The sequence below is a fragment of the Vidua chalybeata genome, chromosome 4 (genome assembly GCF_026979565.1).
Source record: "Vidua chalybeata isolate OUT-0048 chromosome 4, bVidCha1 merged haplotype, whole genome shotgun sequence".
In the NCBI taxonomy this organism is placed as follows: domain Eukaryota; kingdom Metazoa; phylum Chordata; class Aves; order Passeriformes; family Viduidae; genus Vidua; species Vidua chalybeata.
In genome coordinates, this window is record NC_071533.1 from 17,951,778 (window position 1) to 17,975,681 (window position 23,904).

Sequence of the window (23,904 nt, forward strand, 5' to 3'; positions counted from 1 at the left end):
TCAGTGTATTTATAATGCTCTTTTATGAACAATGCCTTGATGAATACCTCACTGCTCATCTTTTCACTACGAGGCCTTAGTTTCCTTTATTTAGCTTTCTCCTATTCTGTCAGTAGCACTTTGAGCTGGATTTTTGGGAACTGCCAGCATGCAGTTCTGTTTTGGGTGATGCAGGAGATCAGACTGTGAAGGCACCAGGAGCAGCCCTTTGGGCATAAAGGTCAGTGAGCCGAAGAACTTTCTCTTAATGCAGGCAGCATCATCTTTGTGGTCAAAGTCCAAACCCCTCAAGTCAAGTCCTTAAATTTTTTCTGGGATAGCATATCCCTTTCTTGCATCAATAAAGGTAACATTCTGCTTTACAGCTCACAGATAGTGAACAGTTTTCTCTAGTTTCTCTCCTTGGCTGTACTTTACCTGGAGGTAATCCAACAATGAAGTGAATTTTGTTTTGCAGGCCTCTTTCTGCTGCCTGTGGGAGTTGAGTGACCATTAAGAAAAAGACTTGTTCCACTCATTTCCTATGTAGCTGTTTCCCTACAGATACCCAGTTCTTAAACACACTGTGATTATTCGATTACATGAAATACAAACCCACCCAGAATTTTGCAGCATTCCAATGTACTTGGTTAATCTAGTGGTGCCCTGTGTTGTTAAACACAGCTGGCATGTCTCCAGACACATTGTGTATTTGGTAATATTTGTGTGAGCTTGAGTTGAAGGCTCAAGTTTAAGGACAGGGTTGTGCCAGCCAGGGTGTGCAGACACCACCTGACAGGCCACAGCTCTGGAGTGTTCTGCTCTGGCAGGAAGGATGGTAGGGCAGAGAATATTTGGTCAGATTTACAACTGGAGTAAATGGTGCATAATGACGAGCTAGTCCTGTTGTCTCTTTGGCACAGGAGCTTTGTGACTCAATAATGTACTTTCCAGGAGGATAAAATGTTTATTTGTGGCTCTGGTGGTTCCAAGACATTAGTTCTCTAAAATTAGTGTTTGGACTGTGCAGAGGGTGTGTGAATGCTTTGCTCATTCAGCCTCAGCTGGTGAGATGATAGGAAAAAAAAAATCCTAGAATCCTATCATGCAGGAATGTATAGACAGATAAAAAAATTAAAGGGCTCTGTGTAAGTATTTTGCTGACAATTATCCCTTCTCTGGGATAGAGAGCCTAATTAGTTTGTGGCTTCTTCAGATACACCCAAAACCCTTTTACTGCACCATAATGTTACCTCTTTCTAACAGGCTTAGATTATTCAGAACTGATTCAGTTTAAACAAATAAAAATTGAAAACAAACCTTCACTCTTTCACTGCCTAACTGAGCTTTTGCTTCAGGGAAGTGTACCTGTGCTTGGATAGCTTTCACCCATCTTTTTCATATGCCTTTTCAAATTTTGTAGCACAAAAAGCTTCCCACTTTTGAAACTTTAGCGAGGATGCTATAGAAAAAGCATGCATAAATAATGGCAGTGCTGTAGTTTGATGTGTACTGGTAGCCTACTAAAATATAAATGGAAAACTTGATCACTGTTTAGAATGTATAATTTAAAATATTCATGAGGCTCTTCCCTATTTGAAAAGCAGACTTCTAATATTATCAATGACCATTTTGATTAGTCCCAGCTTGAGCAAAGTTTTAATATCAAGGATGTCCATAAAGAAGCCACTTGACTGCAGATTGACCTTGGATTTTTTAGTAGCCCCACATATAGACATGAGAAAAGGGCTATGGAAACTAAATGCTACATTTGAGTGAACAAATTGCAGGGGACAGACTGGGGAGGAGAGTCAAGTGAGAAAATAAAATCTTGGCAGTACAAGATATATTTATTAAAAAAAAATGCAGCTTCTTTATAGACTTTGGTTCTGAACAATATGGGGTTTTATTTAGTTGATCGGTAAAGATAGGAAGCAAAACAAAGGCCACTTTGTCATGCCAGACTTTCAGAAATATACCCACATCACAATGGCATGCAGCGCAGTTTTTTCATACAGCTTTTTGGCTCAGACTTGGTTTTGGGTAAGAACAAAAGCTGGCAAAAACAGCTTCTGTGCTCAGAGAAGAATAACTTTGGTTGATCAGAGATTTTTAATTAGATCAGTACTGTGAAGACTGCAGAGTCTAAGTAGTTCAAAACAGATATGTAAAGTACTTTTCAATTCCTCATATTTCCTTATAATTTCAAAGTCAGTGGGGAGCTAAGTTTCAAACTGATGCTGCAGTTTAACTCTGTATAGTTGTTTTTTTCCTGCCAAGTTTGAGTCACCGTGGCCATCTAGGCCCTTCTGGAGAGATTAAAATGATGGAAAGCTGGAATACATTCTCCTCTTAAATGAGCGAATGTTTCTATTCAAGCATGGATTCAGATTTCCCCGCGCTTTCCTGTGAGCGCGTGGGATGGACAAGACCATTATTTTTAATTTCACAATAAATAACTGCAGAGCTCAGCTAGCAGTGAGTAGCTGGCAGTGACTAGAAAGTAGCTGGTTATGGGATAAAGGTGACTTTAGGCTCTACTTGGGTTCAAAGCCTGGTCCAGATGCAGTCATTAAAAGCCATACAGGTCACCTCAAACAAAGAGAGTTTCTTTTTGGCATATCATCAGTGGAAATACTCCCAAGCTGTGTTACTAATCCCACTGCCTGGCCTGGTATCTTGCCGTTAGCATCCACATCCAGAAGCATGACAGAAATGCAAAAGGGAGGGAAAAGTCTCAGCTTTTTTGTTCAAAACTACTGTCTGGGGCCCTCTTTTGAGAGAGGAAGCAGAGCACTTCTACAGTTATCCACCAACTGGTAACTGGTCCTCTGCACAGGCATAAGTTTTAATTCCTATTTTATGTAGGAATGTGCATGCATTTGAAGGGCAGAGAGTGGGGAAGGCACATTTGCCTTTACAGCTGGCAGCAAAGAAACGCAGCAAGACTTGATTGAAAACACATAGCTTACAGTTTTACTAACTGCAGTTTTTTTTCCTTTCTCATTTGTAGGTCTCAGACTCTGGATACTGGTTGTGGGATATTTTTTTATTATTATTATTTTTGATCGGGTTTTTTTCCCCTTTTTGGATGTGAATTGAAGGCAAACAGCCATTGAAGTGTTGGAAGCACGTGCAGGAGGACGCTCACCTTTTTATTTGAGCCCTTGTTTGCTGGGATACTTTCAAGCTCTTCACAGTCATGTGGTCATCACAGCTGCTGTTCTTCACAATGCTCTTAACACCGTTTGTCCATGGTGAGTGAGAGATGGTGTAAATGTGCCTGTGGGAAGGGAAGAGAAAATAGCAAGGATTTTTTCCTATGTCTTTTCCTAATGGTGTGGGTTTCTTTACAGGATGTTGGTTTGTCTCCCTGCTTGCACCTCATGTCTTTGAGATTCCCAGGTTATGACTTAACTACTGAAACAAAGAACTCTGGTGACACATAAAGGCTTCTTTTTCTGAGTTTAGCTACCACATTAGACAGACATTTTCTTCCCTTTTCTTGGGGAAAAATGGATTTATTACCAATCAAGTCAGGGTAATGAGAAATAAAGGCAAATTATAAACACTGTCCCCCCACCTCCCTTCTTTGTAAAGTGAACTTACTCCCAGTTGTCTCTACCTCCTCCCCTGCAGCAGTACAGGGACACAGGGAATGGGAGTTGTGTTCAGTTCATCACATCTTGTTTCTACTGCTCCTTCCTCCTCAGAGGGAGGAGCCCTAACATTCTTCCCCTACTCCAGCATGGATTCCTCCCATGGGGTCACTCGTGCTGCCAGCAAACCTGCTCCAGTGTGGGCTTCTCTCGCCACAGAGCCACAGCAAGGCTGCTGGGACACAGCTGCTTCACCTCCAAGGGCTGCAGGGAAATCTCAGCTCTGGCATGTGGAGCACCTCCTGCCCTTCTTCCTTCACTGACCCTGTCTCCAGAGCTGTTTGTCTCACAAAGCAGCAGCTTTATCCCCTTTCTTGGATATGTTATCCCAGAGGCGCTACTGCAGTCCCTGATAGACTCAGCCTTGGCCAGTGATGGGTCTGTCCTGGAGCCAGCTGGCACTGGCTCTGTCACACATAGGAAAGCTTCAAGCAGCTTCTCACAGAAGCCACCCCTGTAACCAGCCCCTCCCTCCCCAAAACCTGGCCATGCAAATTTAGTACAGAGCTGTAGCAGAAAAATTTGATCTCTTTTATTAGCCAGGAAACTCTTAAGTGAAATGTGACACATGTAATTCTTTGAAATAAGATTTTGAGGCCTATTGGGTTCTTTTGATATAAGAAACCCAAGTGCGTGCTCTAGAAGTAAGCTGCCAGGTTTCACAGGTGCTGACGGGTTGAGGAGCTCCTGTTAGCAGTGGTGGGTACTAAATGCTCAGGGCAGAGCTTGGGAAAATCTGTCTGCCTAATTTTTCTGATGCTTAAATGGAAGGTGAACTCTACAAAGGATCTCCTTTTAATTAAAGGCCAGTGGAAGCATGTCTGTAAATGACATGACTCCCTGTATGTAAGCTGTGGGCCTCTGCTTTTAAAATATTCATCAGTTTTTTTTGAGCTTTACCGACTGATCCTTTGCTAAACTGCTTCTAGGAGAAAAATTTTACGGGAAAGAAGGTGATAAAAAACCAAAAAAAGTGATTGGCTGAACATATCTACAGAGCACAACCTCTCTTATATAACACCTTTGGGGACAAAGGCTATCTGTACTATTGTTCTTTAAGCAAGACTCCTGCTCACTGATTTGAAAATTAGAATGAGTGTTTAAACTGGGTTGACCAATTAGAGTGGAATGAAAGAGCTATTCAGAAAGGTGCTCTCCAATCCTCTCCAGGAAAGTTAAATGCTAAATGTTTTGTAAAACCTTATAATTAAGTAGTATTAGCAGTGAAAGCAATTATTAGTGTAAATATGCCTCTGGCAATTTTACTTAAGATTCTCAGCCACTGTAGCTGGAAAGTCCTGCCTGATAGTCCCAGTAAATGAAAATGTCACAAGTATCCTAGGAGTCATATTATACTACAGATGACCAAATGCCAGGGGTGCAGGAACTACGTCTGGAAATATTTCTAGCCTTTATGATTCTCCCCAGACTAAATGGTACAGGGTGTTTGCTGTGGTGGTAAATTTGACCATCACCCATCTACCCAACACCCACATTATCTGATCAGCTGCTAGTGGAAGTGTGACACCTATCTTTGAACAAGGGAGGGAGAACAGCCTTGGTCTGAGCCAAAGAACTTCATTTGGCTTTCCCTGTTCTGATCTCTGAGTGGCCAGGATGCAGCTTCCATCTCAGCATTGTGGCATGCTGTTTAAACACATGCCACAACCTCACCTTCCTTATGAAAATAGCCTAGTTAAGCCCTGCTTTTTATTTTTTTAAAGTTTTCTCTTTCAGTAATCCCTTTTCACTGCATGCAGAAAGCATTCAGAATTTATGCTTAACAAGAATCAAGCATTTGAGTTCCTCTTTCATGATGTGGAATGACTCCTGTGCTGTAATGATTGCTGGAGATGATACGAACTACTTTTTCAGACTGACCTTGCTACATCTCATTCCCTTTTTCAGTTTCCTGACACAGCCTCTTAATCTGTAGTGGTAGCTGCATTACAGACAGATTTCTTAGACCAGTGATCTCATAAATTGCAGAGGTGGTGGTGGTGTTTTGATGTTTTGGGGGTTTTTTTTTGTGGTTTTTTTTTTTTTTTTTTTTTTTTTTTTTTTTTTTTTTTTTTTTTTTAATTTTTGCTTTAGCTGTATCATTTCTTGGAGTAGATTGTGTGTCTTGGGCAGTGATAACAGGTATGGAGTCAAAGGGTGTATACTTCAGTGATCTGCAAGATGTAAAGTAATCCTCCAGAATAGTGCCCTGGTACAATATCATCTTGATGATAAGCTGTAGAAATCATGAAACGGGAAAAGGTCATGAGTCCTTGCATTTCCTCAGTGATGATATTAATCTGCTGTATCCAAAATGCACAGGCACAGCACTGTCTAGTTTTGCCCAGACTGCTTTGAATCATAGCTCACCAAAAAATTGAGCCACATGAAATACTTAAGATAATAGATTTGTGTAGTGGCTGCTTTCTTTACTGTTACCCTTGAGTTGAATGGAAAATAGCTTACAACTTATGCCACAACCTGGAGCAGTGTAGAAGCACCCCCAAAAACTATCCCCTAAAAGAACTATCCAAAAACTATCTCCTAAGCTACAGCAAAGCCTGTAAATCCATTTGTTGCCTAAAACTAAACCTGTTATACAAAATCAGAGAATTACACAAGATAGACTGAAATAATACCAAGGAATAAAATAAAACCATCAGCAATAACAATAAAAGCAGAGCCTTCTTCATCCTTGGCAAGGGCTCTGCTAAGGGGACAGGACTTTGGCACCCCTGCCTTATTTTTGCCCCTCTTTGGAAGCTTTTCCCAAAGCATCTGAAGGTCTGGACCCTGGGAAAGTGCTTCTTGGTTTGTTTCCCCCCACATACACCTGGGCAAACGGATCCTCTTTCCCTGTAGCAGGTGGATTTCCAAGAGGCATTTTCTGGAATAAACAGCTGTTCTCTTCCTCAGCCTTCCTCCCCTTGACTCCAAACAGAGCAGATTTCTCTTCACCCACAAATGAACTCTGTCAAAAGTTCACTTTAAATGAGATGGACATGACAGGCAGCAGCTCAGTTTGCAAGCCTGGAGAGATGTACACCTGCTCTGTCACATTGCTGTCGTGCTCGTGTGTGGCTCAGAGCTGAGATTTAAGACTTCTAGACTGCTGGACAAAAATAATAATAGAAATAAAGGGATTGAGAGCTGCATGCTGTTAAGAGCAGGATAGGAAGAATACCACAGTGATTACTGTGGGGTGAAATTTTGCACGTTTCCAAACAACTTATTTTAGGCTTTGGAAGAGAGCTGAAGGCCTGTTGTATGGAAAGATCTTTATCATCCCATCATATTGGTTTATTATTATTTATTTGCAAATTATTTTTTAAGGACTGTACTGCATGTCTAATTATATGATGGGCAACAAAGAGTTAATTGTTGTTACTCTGCTTCTTTTCATAATCCAAAAAGGGACAACCATTTGTTTTTCCAATTAAATAATAATCCAAAATGCCCAGTTGCTGTTGGAGATTGTTACAAATGCAATAAAATCAACAGGTGTGACTATCTGTGAACCTGTTTCTTTTGCTGCTAAGCTCTTGCCTTGTGCTTGTGACATGAGAGTGAGCTGTCAGCATCCCAAATCCTGTTTGGGCAAAGTTCTGGGGTTTGGTTCCTCCTGGACTTGCAGTTGCTTGGGGTTGTTTATATATATTTTAACCCTGTATTTATTAATGGATTGCACACTCTTCTCCCCTGATGATCCATGGGGTGGGTTAGTCATTGCTGTGATTGCTTAAATCCCTTAATATTTTCCTTGCTATACAATGTGATTTTTGGGTTAGAACCACACACTTGGCCAACATTAAGCTAAACTGAAGTCAGAACAAGTTAATAATGTAACCAGAACCTGGCTGAAATTACAGGACAAACATCAGGTATCTGTGTCATGGTTTAAGCCCAGCTAGCAGCTAAGCACCACAGATGCTTGCTTACTTCCCTCCAGTCTCATACATCAGTGTGATTCTGTATTTTCATACTGAATCCAAAACATAGTACTGTACCAACTACTAAGAAAAAATGAACTCTATCCCAGCCAAAACCAGGACAATTTGACATTGCAGCTAGGACAGACTAGACAAAAGTTATCTCATCCCAGGGGAAGTTGCAAGCACAGCAAATTTCTCAAATAAGTTAGGAGATTAGAGCCTAAGTTTAAGCTAAAATAGGTTGTAGTTCAGACAAAGCCTGTCAAGTCCTGGAGCCTGGTATTGTTACCAAGCTTAAGGCCTAATACTGATACTTGACAGCACCAAACTGGCAGGACTACAGATGCTGCTGGCCCAGTTCTAAACTTAAAAAAAAAAAAAACAAAACAAAAAAACTAGTTGCCTCCAAGAATTCATTTTTGCAGTCTTGTGGCATAGCTGTGAAGTGACCTTCCTGCATTTGGGGACAGATGCCATTTTGTCTCTCCATACGAGAATTAGTTTGAGATGGGGCTGAACTAATTTATCATTCTCAGAGTAGGAAATGAAATTTGAAGTCCTTTCAAGTCATTGCAGCTGCAAGGAAGAGAGCCTCGTCTGCTGTCCTGTTCCTGCCCTCTGAGCTTCTGTTCCATCTCTGCAATGCTTCTGGGAGACAGCCGTGGCGAGGGCTGCATCCTTGTGAAAAGATGGCACTCCAAGGTCAGGCTGATCTCTCCAGGCATTAGCAGGTCCAGATGCTGAGCCAGTTTCTGTGGGAACAGTGGAAATATTTATTACTGAACAGCACTGGTAGTTGCCTGGTGACAATGATTCTGTTAAAGCAAGCAGCATTATCTATCTTGGGGGAATATATGATGCTAGCAGGCTGGTCTTCAGTGACAGAGTGCTGTTTAATGTGAGCTGAACGTTTGCCTCACTACTATTTCAATACGGTGAAAATACCGTCACTGCTTAAAATACATACTGTGTTTCTTTTATACTTGTACAAGTGTTATGTTAGCTAGTGAATGGCGGATAATTGCCTTTTACTATGATACTCTTTATACAATCACAATGAAATACAAGATACATGTTTTATTAGTTGTGAAATAGCCAAGTTGACTTCCAGGCTTCTGCCTAACTTCAGTGTTTTAAAGATTAATCATCCTTGAAGTATTTATAATGTTTGCTATTCTTGGCAATTTGTATTACCTGCAGGCGTGCCACCTTTTCCATAGTGGAACAAGTGATCGAGGAAGGCTTTCCTGATAAAAGGGGTGGCTGTTCTCTGTATAAATGACAGCATTTTCATTAGCAGCATTACACTAAAATTGAGAATATTAAATTCCCCATCTGATGACAGATCAATCTATAAACTGATAGAGGGTGAAAATCAACCTTTTTAACACTAACCACTATTTAATTCTTGTTTAAGCCATTATGCAGTGCAGAGGTCTGTGTGCGGACCCACTTCTTTCATGTCTAAATTTCACACTAAATAGGGAGGGAGATTTGAAGTGGATTTTCTTGTAATGTGTTTTTTTTTCCTTCAGCTTTTGGCAAATGTGTCTGCTCAAAGAATCTTCCTGCTATAGGGAGGAAACAAGACCTTTTCTTCCCAGGGTTCCATATCAGGACTAGGGCTATTTAATGTCTCCATCAGTGACATGGAAAAAGGGATCAACTCATTGCATCCTCCGCAAGTTTTTTGTTGACACCAAGCTGTGTGATGCATTGACGTGCCTGAAGGATGGAATGCCATCCAGAGGGATCCGAACAAACCTGAGAGAAGGGGCCACAGGAAGGTTGTGATGTTCCACAAAGCCAAAGAGTTCCACTGTGTGGGTGGTGAGGCTCTGGAACAGGTTGTACAGAGAAGCTGTATATCCCATCCTTGGAAGTGTTCAAAACCAGGTTGGGTGGGACTCTGAGCACCCTGGTCTAGTGGGAGGTGTCCCTGCCCATGGCAAGGGGGTTGGAACAGGGGGGTAGTCCCTTCCCATCCTAAATGTTTGATGGTTTTTAACATGTATGGCATATGGTAGCAGTGCATGTGGGTTTCTTTCTGAACTGCAGCAACAGAAAATGTGTTTGCTCTCACAGCAGCGGGAAGGGGGTAAGCTGTGTTACCTTTCAGGCCTGAAATATCTGATGCTTCTGTCATTTGTAATAATTTCCTGACAAGACTGATTTCTGTTCTCTAGTGGCCAGCTCTGAGCTCTGATTTTTTCAAGCGTTAGCCAAGCCATAAGATGTGACAGCATGTGAATTATAGTGCAGTAATTCCCACTCAGCACATTCAGACACAAAGATGAAGGCCAAACGGCCTCTGTGCAGTCAAGTGTGAATTATTGTGCCATAATTTAATTCCTATTATATTTTACTGTGATTGTAAAAATGTTTTTATTAGTGAACTTCTTTAAGAAAAGTCAGTTTTTAAAAAACGGAACTGAAAAGTGCAATGCTGAGCTTCTCACAAAGAAGAAAATAGCTTTGTACAATAAGGAGTTTTGTTTAATCCTGAAAAATTACTATTTTTAGTAATCCTAGGTAATGAATAGGTGTCATGGTGCTGACGTCTGCTGTCTGAAAAAGCTGACCTAACTCTAAGTAGTCATTTTGTATCAGCTGCCAGGCAGTTGCTAGGATGAGTAGGTTTCTTTGTTTCTGACCTAGTCTTGATTTGATCTGGAAACCTTAGCTTGCAGCCAGTGTCTTGAGCCTTCCAATCTTCTCCCAGTTCAGGCTATGCAAATGTAATGTCTGGTGCATTTGGGTTTTGGTCATTTTCAGCAAGTGCTGAGCAAATAGACAAGGTGGTTTGGTGGCAGCAATTTGGAGAAGCATCAGAAAGGGATCAGGCTGATGTGTTAGGGAAAAAATAAGCCAACCTGAAAACAGCTTGGGTGGTACTGGAGAGGAAAAACAAAAGAGCCATGAATGCCTTAAAAGTCTTTCTTAATTTTCCTTTTCCTTTGTCTTTCTACAAACCTTTAGCATGCTTTTTTTTTTTTTTTTTTAATTGAAAAGTCAAACCTCATGCAGTTAAGGGTGCTTAAAGATTACCAGGCTAAAACCTTCTTCCCAATAAATTGTTTTGAAAGAATTAAGAGAAGCCATGTGCTTGAAATGACAGGATCTCTGGGGTATTGCCTGGCTTTCTCTTGGAATTCAGGAGGATGTTGAAATTATCCAAGGTCTCTCTCTTTTGTAGCAGTTCCTGGCTAGCAAGTACTTTAGATAGCCCTATTCTTCACTAGTTCTTGTCATAGCTAAGCACAAAATAAATATGGGATTGCTATTAAAAGTGGGTACTTTCAAGGCAGTTACTCTCTAAGTTTTACTTACGTTCTCAGCAACTTACAACTCATCAGGATATTGATGGGGCCAGAGCTGTTTCACGTCTGTTGGATATGGGTATTAAGATTAGCATCCCAATGAAAAACCACAGTGGTTTTCCATGTAAGTGATGCAGTTACAGTGGTTTGGCATTAGATGCAAATGCTTGAAAACAAACCAAACCAAACAAAAAAAAGCAAAAAAAAAAAAAAAAAAAAAAAGAAAAACAAACAAACAAAAAAAACCCAAACCAAAAAAGCTTGCCTGACTTTTCCAATTAAACATGTGAATAATCTCTCTATGCATCCTTTTGGAGTTAATAGTCCTAAGCAACCAAGTCTGAAAAACAGTGTGTCAAAGTGACTAATATGGGTACAGGCATCCCATAGCCAATACCCAGAGGTGCCATGGAGCACCAGGAATATTTTCACATCTGCAGCTTTCTACGCATGAGAGGGCACTTTGCCTTGGATCTTCCTGTACATGCAAGATACTCCAAAAGGACTGTTTTTTGGGACAAGCAGAGGTCGATTGAGTCTGGTGCAGTAAAGAAAGAGCAGCAGAAGTGAGTAGCTTCCCTTTCCTTATCCTCATGAAAAGGGGGAGATAATTGCCCACCCATTCCCTATTTGTTTTCACCTATTGCATTGTTACCTTAATTTGGCTAATTGCTGATTCCTGTCTATTTTGTTAAGGCTAAGGTTCCAGGTAAAAGCTCATTTTTGTGAAAATGACAGGAAGCTGCCAAGGAGAGAGATCTGGTCATTCTGGGCTGGCTGTGCATCCATTCCCCCAATGAATGGAGAAGTGCAGGACCGAAGGATATCTTTACAGACAAAGCAGCTGCCTAATGCTAGGGCAGAGACATCCTTTCCAGCAGTGCAGGTGGAAGCCATGGCCAGGCTTTTTGTAAGTGCAAAAGCTTGCTGTGCCCATCCTTTTCATGCAGCTGGAACATCTCTTTTCTGGATGTGAAAATTTGTAGGATTGCCCACAAATGGGTTGTTATTTCTCTTTTCTTTTTCTTATAACGTCAGCTAAGCTTAAACCATTGGAGCTGGATAGAAAAAAAAAAAAAAAACTTCTGAGAGTTTTCTGGCCCTAGTTGTCTCATACATTGAAGCTAGGCATGTTGAAGTACTCTAAGCTAAAATGAGAAAAGAATGACAGTGAGGCGATGAATTATGGCCACCTGCACTCTTGCATCTCCTCCTCAGCTGTTGCTAACCTGCTCCCATGAGTTCTGGGCAGACATGCTGTTTTCCTGTTGGGGAGAGCAACCTTTGCCCAGCAAAAACCAGCAAGAAGCAGCTCTTTATTGCAAATGAAACTGCTGATTCCCTAGAAGATATCTCTAATATCCATTTAATCAGCTCCACTATGTTAAATGAATCTTAGAGCCATCTGATATTTATTACCTCATGGCATATTGACTGTTGTTCAGTTGTTTCCTTTATTGATCATGAGTTTTTTTAATTGGATGTGTTTGGTGATGTGTTTTTTTTGAATTTGGAAGACATTTCCTGCTGCTCAATGAGTGACTCATCTGGGAAAGATGCTGTGGTGTGGGAAAAATGAAAAGCCATATCAGAGACTTAAGTAGATTTTCCTCACTTGGAACTTCCCCGATTTCATCAAACAGTTTTTGCTGGGCAGCCTCCCTGGAATATTCCTCCCAGGGCCTGGCAGGATGAGCCCTGTTCTGTCATGGTTCTGCTTCAAGCTGTGGGATGTGCAATGGGTGTTTAGCCAACACCACACAGATACTGCAATCTGCCCATTGTAGCAAGCATGGGCCTGGGCTGGTGGGTTTTTAGTTACAGTGCAGTACTGAATGCATCACATAAACTCAGGGAATTATAATCACAGCAGCATGTACTGCTATACATTCCCTTGTGTTTTGCTGTGTTGGGCTGTTTTCTGCAGTGCTTGATAGTGGTGGGTGCCTTGTTACACATCCTGAGGTGTAAATTTGTTTCCTGTAAGACTCACAGGTGTTTAAAATCCTTCTCAAGACAGTCTGTGCATTAGAATGGGCAGAGGAAGAGGTAAGGACTAGGAATATGTAATTTTGTTACTGTCACTCCTGTCACTCCCTCCTATACCATAATCTATGGAAAGTGAGATGCCTGATGGATTTTAGAATCTCAGTCAAATTGTCACATGTTCTTACGTCTCCAGAATGTGGAGCCATAAATAAAAATAGAATTTTAATACTGAGTTCATTTAATCACAGAATCAGTGGGTTGGAAGAAACTTTCAAGGTCACTGAGTCCAACCTATGTCCTAAAGTCCAACCCATGCCCTAAATGTTTTTGGGGTCTGCTCTAAATCCCATGGCAAGTCAGTGATTCCTTGTAAATGCACTCTGAATCCGGTTTGCTCAGCCCAGAGGAGTTACTTTGGGGAAAGCTGGAGTGTAACATGGAGGAGAAGGTACCCTGGGCTAATCTTTCAACTCTTAGTTCTTGCAGTGAGTTCACTAGATTGTGGGCTGCTCCCCTGCACTGAGAGTTACAGCATTGTGCTTGGTCCTTATTCTCTTGGTAGGCTGATCCTCTTCAAGCTCTTCTACAAACAATCAGAAGTCCATCAGTGCTGCTGATTTAAATGGGAATTTTAGGGGTTTTTTTTCCCCCTCTACAGCTCTTGTTGCTGAAGATCTGTCTCCAACTTTGAATGCACAGTGTCTTGTTTCTATTACTGAAATGCTGGAGGCTGCAGTAAGGGCTGATTTAGTATCAGGAGAGTAGATGACAAAAAGGAAACTGGCTTTGGTATGTCAATCTCGTGCAGCACTTATCTCTGCAGTGGTGGGGGAGATATGCCTGTTGGCTTATGAGCAAGGCAGTGTGGCTGGCTGTGCTACTTTCATCAGGCTGGAGAGGAGCTAGGAGCTTTGTGCCCTTCCAGCCAAAGGAGTGGGTGAGCAAATCCATGTGGCAGAGTCTCTGCAGGTAGGGAAAACCATGGTGGTGCTCCACAAAGCCAGGGGCTGGTACTAACACTGCCAACTGCTGCTTGCTGTGAATTTCTCCAGAGGTATCCTCTTCCTCCCTCTAATGTGTCCGCTCCTCTGCTGGAGCAGGGCAGTCGGCACCGGGGCTGGCAGGTGTACCTGGGAACAGGAGTCCCCTTTAGTCTCCACTCTGAAAGACAGACTCATGGCCAAGTCCTGTTTATCACCTCAAACTGTATTTTGCCAGCATCACTGCTCAATTTTGTGTACATTTAATTGTTAGTACGTTTTCAAGGAAGAATGCTTATTTGTAAGAGTTGTAGGAAAATCCAGATCACTTGATTTTATTTTTTTGTGTGTGTTTATGTACGTATGAGGATGTTTATGTCCTTTAAATGTAATTTTCATACTGTATATATAAATAAACCCATAGCGAGCTGGTCTGTCTAAACTTAGATAAGGTAAGGAACATTTGACATGTGTTCATGTCTTTGTCATGACTTGAAATCCAACCTGTCATCACAATTTGTAATCTTATAGGCATGTGCAATTAAAAATCTTACCATTAGATATTGCTCTGGGGGAATTCTGAGGACTAAAAAATCTAATAATGTTTAGTTGTTTTCCTTAATTTGATTGGGGGAGAAAAAAATGGCCTCATGGCCAAATGCCAAATACATAATGAATTCCTGTCACCAGCAGACACCTTAGAGTTTGTGAGCCCTGGTCATGAAAGTGCTTGGAAGTCATGTGTTACAGTGTCAGACAGCCATAAGAAAAATAATTTCAGAAAAGCTCCAACTTCCTTACCTTTTAAAAAAAAACAAGTCTGGGCCTAAATTTTGAGAGCTCTTATTTGTAAGAAGCTGTTTTGGTGCGTCTTTAGCAGTGTCACCTCTCCAGACAGCAGTTGTCGTGAGGCACTGCAAGCACGTCCTTGCATCCTGACAGCTACAGTCCTTGTTTCAGATTGCATACCTGAATTCACAGGAGCCCAAGATTAAAGAGCTGGAAGACAATAAGATGGAGGAGATGAGGCACAAAATGGATGAACCTCGTAGTCTCTGTGGAGTGTCCTTGAGGATCCTAATTGAAAACAGGATTGGGAACGCTGTTTAATAGAAACCCAAATGGCTTAGACTATTTGCTCTCTGCTCTCATTTGTGGCACTGGTGCCAAAATCTTCCTAGCGGGCCCCAGAAGGTGGGACTACTCTCTTTTGATGTCTGGCTTGATGTGGATTCCCACTTTGTCCTGTGCATTCTGCCCTGGTAATGCTGGCTGTCCCCTATTCACCTATATAATATATGAGCTCTTTCTGCCTTTCTCTCACTAGGATGTTGAATTGTTTCTCCTCTAAACAGCCAGCAGTTCTTGCAAAGCATAGTAACTTAATTATTTAGGGTCTGCACTGATTAGCCTCACATCTTGAGGCTACACAGACTCTCAGCTGTGGAACATCTGGTGACAGCCCTTTTTCTCAGAGCCCTAGCCCTTGCACAAATACAGTGCCTTTCTCTTTTGAATAGTAAATATATGACAGATGTGAAATTCTCCAGCTCTTGGTGGGGGAATGCTTACATGTTGAATTTCATTATCCCTTGTTGGCCAGTTGGCAAAATGCAATCAAGAATAACTTTTGAGGAGGGCTGGTGTATCCAATATCACTCTGGAACGCTATTATGGTGAGAAGCTTAGGGCACAGAAAAGTTGGTACCAAGAGATGAGATCAGTCTCTCTGGCACTCGTGCAAATGCATTGAGTTAAAAAGGATTAACTCAGAAGTCAAAAGGAGCTGTGAGGTATGAAACTCTGAGAGTTAGACTCACAACCATTTTAGGGGCCAAGTCCATTTTAACGTTTCACTGCAGTGTGTGATTTTTATTTCTGTTTTATTTATTTATAGGTTTGGGGATTTTGTTTTGGTAGTTTGCAGTGGGATATGGCAATCTGAGTATCTTGTAGAAGTGGTAGCTGCAGAGCTGTCAAATGTTCCTTAATTTTTATAGATCTCTTAGTTGGTGGTTACGTAGTAATAATGCTTACACCTCTAGAGCATTATGTGTGAGGCCAAATGCACATATGAAATGGTTAGTAACCTTAGTTATGCTACCTAGAAAGCAATGGAAATAGCAGCTAAAGCTGTGGGAAAGAGCTAAGTAGAGCTGAAAAATAATAGTAATGAAAGGTATTTTTCCTGGGGAAGCCTGGGTGAATGTTTGTTTATAAAGCAGAATACCTGGCTTTGACAATATTTAAAAAAAAAAAAAATCTATTTTGACACAGTTTGCTGTGATGCCTCTGGTGAGTTCTCATGGCTTTGTACGTGTGGTGCTTTCTCCTGGTTGGGCTCCTTGTCTGAAGAACACAGGTGTCTGAAGGCTCCTTGTCTGAAGGCTTGGCAAAATGAAGACCATAAATGCTGGGTGCTCAGTTCTTGAGCAGAGAGGTTGACTGAGCTCTGCTTTTATTGGATTGCAGGGTTGAAAGCAAAATCTAAGAGAAAGTCATGCCAAGAAACTGAGAAAGCTATTTATGTCCTGACAGTAAAATGATGCTATTGTATAGTAGAGGGAGTGATGGGCTTTTCTTTTTGTAAAGACCCTGCAATAAGCTCCTAGAATTATTTTTCCTTCCCTCACTTTTGTTTTCCTTCCTGCTTCCCAAACAAAGAGTGGAGAACTGACCACCCCATCCCCTCATTTAAAATACCAACACAACAGATCATCTTGTCTGGGGAGAATTGTCACTATTCCTCAGAGACTGTCTCCAGGGTAACTTTGTTTCCAGCGTCCTCCCTTGAGGGGATGCTGCCCTTCAGATGTTGTTCTGGGAAATAAAGCTTTTGTCTCATGCCCTCAGATACATCACATTATAATCCTTTGAATGTATCCCAGCACTCGCTTGAACCCTGCAGAACACACAGGGCTGTCATGCCAAAGTAGGGCAGGACTGAATAGGTGTCAACAGGATGTCTTGCTAGCAAATGTAGCTGCTTATATATTGAAATAGATGTTCAGTGAAGCAAGATACTGGCCTGAACACAGAAGTATCTGGTTTAAAAGCACTCTGTTTCAAAAGCTGTGCTGTTCAGACCAGTTCCTCTCTTGGTATTGTTCCTTGCTGAGTATTAATTGATGGGCTGTTAACTAATTGACTCCCTTTCAAACAGGAGACTGTGGTAAATAATTTATTACTTGAGTTGGAGGTTATGTGATGGCCGGGATCATTTGTGTGGCACTTTCAATCTATCCCTTTAGCAGGAAGAAAGGGACATAAGAAATAATCTTAACTCTTTTCCTGCAACTTCAGTGCACATCCCACATTGACATCAGGATGTCTGGCATACCTATGTCCAAGGCCTGAAAAGAAAGGCCTGATAAGTAAAAAAAATTATCACTTCCTGTACTTGCAGAAAATAGTAGAGATTTCTGTTGTGGCCTTTGAGTAAGTTACTAAAGTTAAACTAAAGTTAAATAAACTTTATAATTCTGAAAAGTCAGCTTGTTTCATGGGCAAAAGAAGTAAGAGAGACAGATTTGTATTTTGGATTCTTTCCTTCATTGTAGAAGGTAGTGTCGGGTGTCTCCTTCACTGGCAGGCTCCTTCCTTTGATGAAACTTGCATAAATTGAATTATTTTCTCTGTCCTTTTTTGCCAGGTGGGATTCCAAATGGAACAACAGGCTAAAAGTGGTTAGAGGGATACTGTGCAGCAGACACAATCTACAAGATTGATCTACATGATCTCATATTAGGTCCAAAATCCTTGGAGAACAAAACAAAACCAAAACTGGTATGCAGTTGGTTTGCCATTGCCTGCTGCTTGCTTGTGTGGATGGCATCTGCTGGCCCAACTTTGTCTGCTTTAGCAAGGTTGAGGAGAACTGCAGGGGTCACAGCCCTCTCTGGCCTTGAATGCCAGAAGTCAGCAGTGAGGGAAGTATGGGCTGTCCATGCAACCAGGCAGGTTCTGTCTGGAGACTTCATACAGCCATGTGCTTCATGTGACCATCATAGCCTGAGCTGTGTTACAGTGTTAGCTGATGATTGCCTGTAATCTGTTACCAGCATTTGTGGCGGACAGGAACAGGGATGCTGTGGGAGTCTTTTCACAGAGCTGGCGGTCTCTGAGACAAATGCTATGGCACCAGTACAATTACATAATAACGCTGTTGAAATAAAACCCTATAGTGTGCTATTACAGATGGGGCTTCGTTTTCACAAAGTTTCTGGACTTGACACTACTTTTCTTAATTTGACACCTTTTTTCCAAACAGAATATCCAAACGGTCCTTAAATTACAGTATGAGTGAAGGGCTTTATAGTAACCACGCAGAGTTATGTGTTTAAATGAAAGCACAGTGTTGTTTCAGTCTGGGGTTTCAGATTTACCTTGCAAATGTTTTTAATCTCTATACTGCAAATTTAACAGATGCCTTTTATTGGTAGAAGACTTTTCATCTACCGGATCTAAAGGACACAGCATTTATTTGCATTTAGGCAGGAGTTTGCAGCACAGCGAATTAGCAGTAAGCTGATACTTTAGTTCTTGTGTTTTCCCTGAGATTGCCTTTGTATTCTTTTGGATCATAATTTGAGTGCCTTAAATTTCACATATGTAGAATGTATCAATGATGATTTGCAATGCAGACATGTGGTCTGTTGAGTACCTTATGGGTATGCTAGATACTATGAGTGTTTGTATCCTGTGCTATTTTTATTTTCTTTGACCTTTTATTCTGCTGCTGGTACAAGGTTAAATCAGCAAAGGCTATGATGAAAAAAATGGGAAATATTAAAATCCAAGTGTCCTTGGTATGGTGAATCTGACTAGATACCCCACAGTGCTGAGGTTCTCTAACTTTATCACAGTTGTACTCTAAAGTCTTAAGAGCCAGGGACACTTTGCTGGATAATTGTGAAATATCTTGGCAGGCTGGGTAGTTTCTAGTATGTTTAATTTTTCATTTAATTTAATCTTCCTAGTGCCAATGTCTGTGCCTGTCAGTCAGGTGTTGCCATTCTGTTTGCTGTGGTGGTATGATCAACTTTCAGAATTGTGGTTACAGCTACAGTGCCTCCCAAAGGTTACTTAGCTGCAGGAGGGAAACAAAGAATTGTCACAACACTGCTGTAAATCTACCCCTGGGGATGCTGCACAGCATCAGCAGGAATGGGCCCTGCCCTGTCCTCTGGATGAGGATTGATTTCTGAACACATCAGGTTGTGCTTCATGTGGGACCCTTCTTGGTCACCAGGTGCCTTCTACTGGGACAGTCTCAGGTAGAAGAGAATGCAAAGAACAGCAGCTGTCAAACTCTGATGCCCTGGCAATCTCTCTCCCTTTTCACCTGGCCTCAGAGGATTTATTTTTTTGTTGATTAATCCATTTATTTTCAGAATGGACTGCTTACTTGTTCTGGCTGGTCTTGGATGATGATAAATTGAGGAGGCAGTCATTTTCAAAATAACATTCTACTGGCATCATTCCTTGCTCTAGGTGATGCTTTTTTTGCCTGGTGAATAGAGTGGTGTCTAAATAGGAGCAACAGCTGGTCTCTGTGTGCATCACTAGAGATGGGAGAGGCATATGGTACAGGAGATACCCTTTCCCAAAGAACTGAGATAAAATCTGCTAAACCTGACCTTGTTCACAGCATCTTTGTGCTTGCTAAGGTCTGAGCTATTCCTTGCTCTTTTTCCATCTCTGTGGAGAATGTTCTTTGGGTATAGCCACAAAAATAATCCAGGAAAAATACTTAAGTAAATACTTCTCTTAAAGGCTTTTCTTTAGTATTTCCCTAGTTTTGGATCAGCTGATTTAGTAGGTAGGTTTGTTGTCAGCAATAGTATACACTCACAGATGCCTGTTAAGATGCAAATAGTTACTGCAATTCTTGATGTTAAAGACACTATGAAAATGCTGGAACCTTCCACACAAGGAATAATTCACTTTGCTCATGATTTTAATTAAAAAAAAAAAACCACCTAATTGAAACCCCCCTCTGTTTTTAAGTTTGACTTTTTTTCTACTGCAGAGTGATTTTTTCCCATCAGAGCCAGCTGTTGTCTGAGTTTTGGCGGAGACATTCAATATGTGCTTGTTAAGAAAACTCTTTGTCATTGTGAGGGCTCCTAGAAACCTCTTACCTTTCATTTGCCCTCAGTGGATGCAAAAAAGAAAATGCACATGAAAAATGGAGTTTGAGTGTTTGATGGCCAGGCCAGATTTTGAGCAATATAAGAAGAAAATGTGATTTCTTCTCAGTCATTTTAGGGAGATCAATTTTCTAACTAATATGACACTTCTAACCAGAGGAAAACTCTTGACCCAAACCAGCTTGGATTAAATTGTATTTCATTGTGAGTCCAAATGAAATGAAATGTTTATTTTTTGCCTTTTAGTGTTTTTTTTGTGCTTTGTTTTTGTGGTTTTTTTTTTTTTTTTTTTTTTTTTTTTTTTTTTTTTTTAATGTTCTAGCCTAATTTTTTTCTGGATTATTTCACAATAAGCTTCCTAAATGACTTCAGGACTGCTTTTGGGGGACTAGAGTATTTAAATGGAAAAAAAACTCCAACACAATAAATTACAAAAATCATCTCCTGCATCATTGAATTTGGCATCATTGAGTTAAATCTTGAGATATTTTTTGGCATGCCTTGTGATATGTAGTGTTTTGCTTAAAAGACCCACTTTGTAGAAATAAGTGATTACCTTAGACTGTCAACTTGTGTTTAAAAATAAAAAAAATCTGTATTGCCCTCAAGTTTTGTGCAGGGAGCCTTTTGATTTAAAGTAACTGCCTCTCTAAAACAAATAAGAATTTGACTTTGATGACTACAAACATGCATGTTCTATGAAGTTCTCTCTCACAGTTGTTTTGGTTTCCTATTTGCTTCTTGTGAGATTCACGCTACTCATTAACTGAGTAACAATGAGGGTTACATGGGAAGGGTTGTGGTCCCTGGAGAGAGACTTCCTTGGAGGCACTGCCTGCATCTTTTTTAACCTGAGTTATATTGAGGAATGATTTAGGCTATAAAGGGGAAGTGAGGTTGATAATGAATGCAGTTAAGTAGTAGGAAAATCTTCCTTACAGAGGTGGTTTGACTGGGCTGTTGTGTGCAAAATTCTTAAGTCTTCAGTCACTTTTCATGCTCCTTGTCTTTTCCTGCATTGCTGTCTTCTTACTCTTCTTCAGTGAGCCCCTTTCCCTCTTGCTAGCTTGTCACACTTGCTGCTCCTTGAGGAGCTGCTGGCTGAAACATGAGTGGGTTCAAGGGCTGAAACAACCAGGAAAAATGATGAGCTTTGAAGGAAATTACAAGATTTTGAAAGAAATTAAAGGAATACTCGAGGAATACATTCAGTTAATTTGACATCATGGGGTAGTTTAGTGAAGGAACACCTCCACCTACTAGTGTTGGATGCCATTTGTTGTTGTCAGTGTATAGCAGGTTTTGGGGAGCTAGAGCAAAGGCGAGCAGAACATGTGATTGTAGTGATTGCAGGGCAACTCTTTCATCAGCTCTAGTTACACACTAGAAGACAATAAATAGATTACAACTGGGCAGTAGCTAGAATCAAATATACCTGAGGAATAGATGGGAATGTTTGGGTTTTGTGGTTTTTTTTGCTTACTAGGTAGATTATTTTTCTAGTCTTGACTAAGCAGTCTTACCTGCTTAGGCTGGTGTGTGCAGGAGGACAGGTTTTACAAGCACAAGAACAGCTTGTATCTTACAAAGAGGCAGCAAGCATGCAGACCCCTCATCTTCATGGGTTTCACATTTTATGAGGTGATTTGTCCAGATTTCACTTCTAAATGTTCTTTTACACCTATTGTAAGACAAGCTTGGCCAGAGTCACTTAGCCAGAAGAATGTATGGAGTGCAGGAGAAGGCCCCAAAGGCTTTCATGGTCTGCCCTGTTCCTAGGCACCAAATGCATTCTTCCACATGATACATTACATGTAGCTTTGGGTGACTCAGACTGTTGTGTCAAGTGACAGCCCCAGGTCTGTAAGCAGCGCATCTAAGCTGAAGACCTAAGAGACAGAAAAAAATTCAAATCTGAATAACAATATCCTTTTTCTTTTAATGTATTATTTCACCCAAATTCTGTTGTACAGCTGGCTGCAAAGTGCATTTGTTTCAGCATGCATTTAATGTAGAATTGTGTTGGTGTTACTAACTTCCTCTGTCTTGAAATACCAGTATTTATTGTAGCTCACAAACAGTGGGACAGTCAGATGCTATCAGAAGACTCATGGAAAAATGCAGGTTTTTTAATGCTGAGCAGCTTGTAGGAAAAAAAAGGTATGGAAGCACCTTGTACATCAGCATCAAAGGAAAGATGTCAGAAAAGTAAAGGAGTGCAGCCTGTGTGTATTTGTCAACACAGATGTCTCTAGAAGTCTATTATTAATTAGAATAGTGTTCTACTACAAATTAAGAAAATTAGGAGGAGACTGATTTCAGTTACTCTTGTTTGTTCTCATTAACACTTTAACATAATGTGCACTTCAGTCAAATAAGGAATGGAACCTTTTTGGTGCCTTTTGAGAGTGCCTCAAAAAGGCCCTTTATTTATTCTTTATTTTTTAGCCTAATTAAAACTGATGATTAAAACATGCAAGTCCCTTAAGATGACTGTGCTAAACTGATTTTTTTTTAATAAGCTGGATAATGTTTAATGTTCAGGGTAAAACTGTCTGAAAATAGAATCAAATAATCTCATTATGTTTTGTATTTAAACTTAAGTAATTAACATCAACACCACCACTGATTGTGGTTATTATTGTGGAAGGTCATACACAATTACTAAAATCACATGTGAATGACTGTTCAGAAACACACATGGCTTGCATCTCCCAATAGCAAGTAATAGGGTGGCAGCTCTTGTCTCACTGTGTGGTTTCCCAGGACCTCATCAGACTCGACTGTGTGCCTGGAGTTTTGAGGAGGTGTGGTCACTGTGTGCGTAGAAGGGCCCAACTGAGCTTTATCTCTGTTGGGTCAGCTAGTGGTGGGAACAAAGGAACTGTGACAGCAGACAGCTGATGTGACATCTTGTGGTTTTGGTGACTGGACATTGCACTCTTCCGGGGTAATTGCCAGACAGAAGCTGCCCTTACATGTTTATTTGGGTCTTGATGTATTCTTGATGAGAATTATTTTACACCTCTCATTTTGGAAATCTCAAATTTGCTGCTGCTGTATGAAGATGCAGCCTTGTTTATGTCTGTCTGCATTTATTGTTTTTGCTGCTCCCACTTCAAGTACAGAGGGGGGTTTACCCTGCACGAGCAGGGCTCACCTCCTCTTCTGCACAGTGACAAGGGCTTTGCTGTGTAACCAGACTACTCAGAAGAGCAAAGGACAGTCAGGAGAAGCTGAAATTTTGGGATGAAGGGATCTGACTGTGTGCTGATCTTTGATCTCCTTGATGGCATTTTTTCCAGCACTTCTTGGGGCTGCACAGGAGGCATACCACGTGTGTGGCACCCATGGAGGTATGTGTTAGGGTGGCAGGAAGCAAGCAGGCCATCATACACACTTTACTCCTTGTTGGTATCATGGCATGCTGCAGAAATGAGCCCTTGGCGATGTGTTCCCAACCTGTGGCTTCTGTACAGGATGAAAATTTATTTTAAAATGCTGCACTAGCCCTCCTGCTTTTTCTGCACTGCTGTTGTATTATGTGAGATGAAGGGCTCTGTTTGGCTCTTGAACTTAGAGTGCATGATTTGGTCTGGTTTGATTTTGCTTACTGATTTAGACAAGACAGATCACATGGATACAAGAAACCTTGTGCACCTCAGTCCTTTGAGGTGCTATAAAGCATCCTTTGCCAGAAGCAGAGTAGTGTCATTGCTAGATTACTTTTATGGGAGCTCTGGACAGCTCAAATCTCACAGTCCTCCTCAAACTCTGAGGATTACAGCCATTATTCGAGATTTTCGAGGTATTGCTGTGGTCTCCTTATCTACGTGTGATGAGGGAAGTGGGTATAGTTTGTGCTTGGGAAAGCAGAGACAAATATTAGCTCT

The 23,904-nt window shown here is 41.0% G+C and overlaps 1 protein-coding gene across 2 annotated transcripts in view; it reads left to right on the top strand.

The window, feature by feature from the left end:
• Nucleotides 1-23,904, top strand: part of ADGRL3 (adhesion G protein-coupled receptor L3) — a 479,733-nt gene that overhangs the window by 170,086 nt on the left and 285,743 nt on the right. For both annotated transcript variants that reach the window (XM_053940149.1, XM_053940150.1), the window contains exon 3: nucleotides 2,993-3,236. In XM_053940149.1, the coding sequence (XP_053796124.1) occupies nucleotides 3,182-3,236 (55 nt within the window). In that variant the 5' untranslated portion in view covers nucleotides 2,993-3,181. The remainder of the gene's footprint in view (nucleotides 1-2,992; nucleotides 3,237-23,904) is intronic.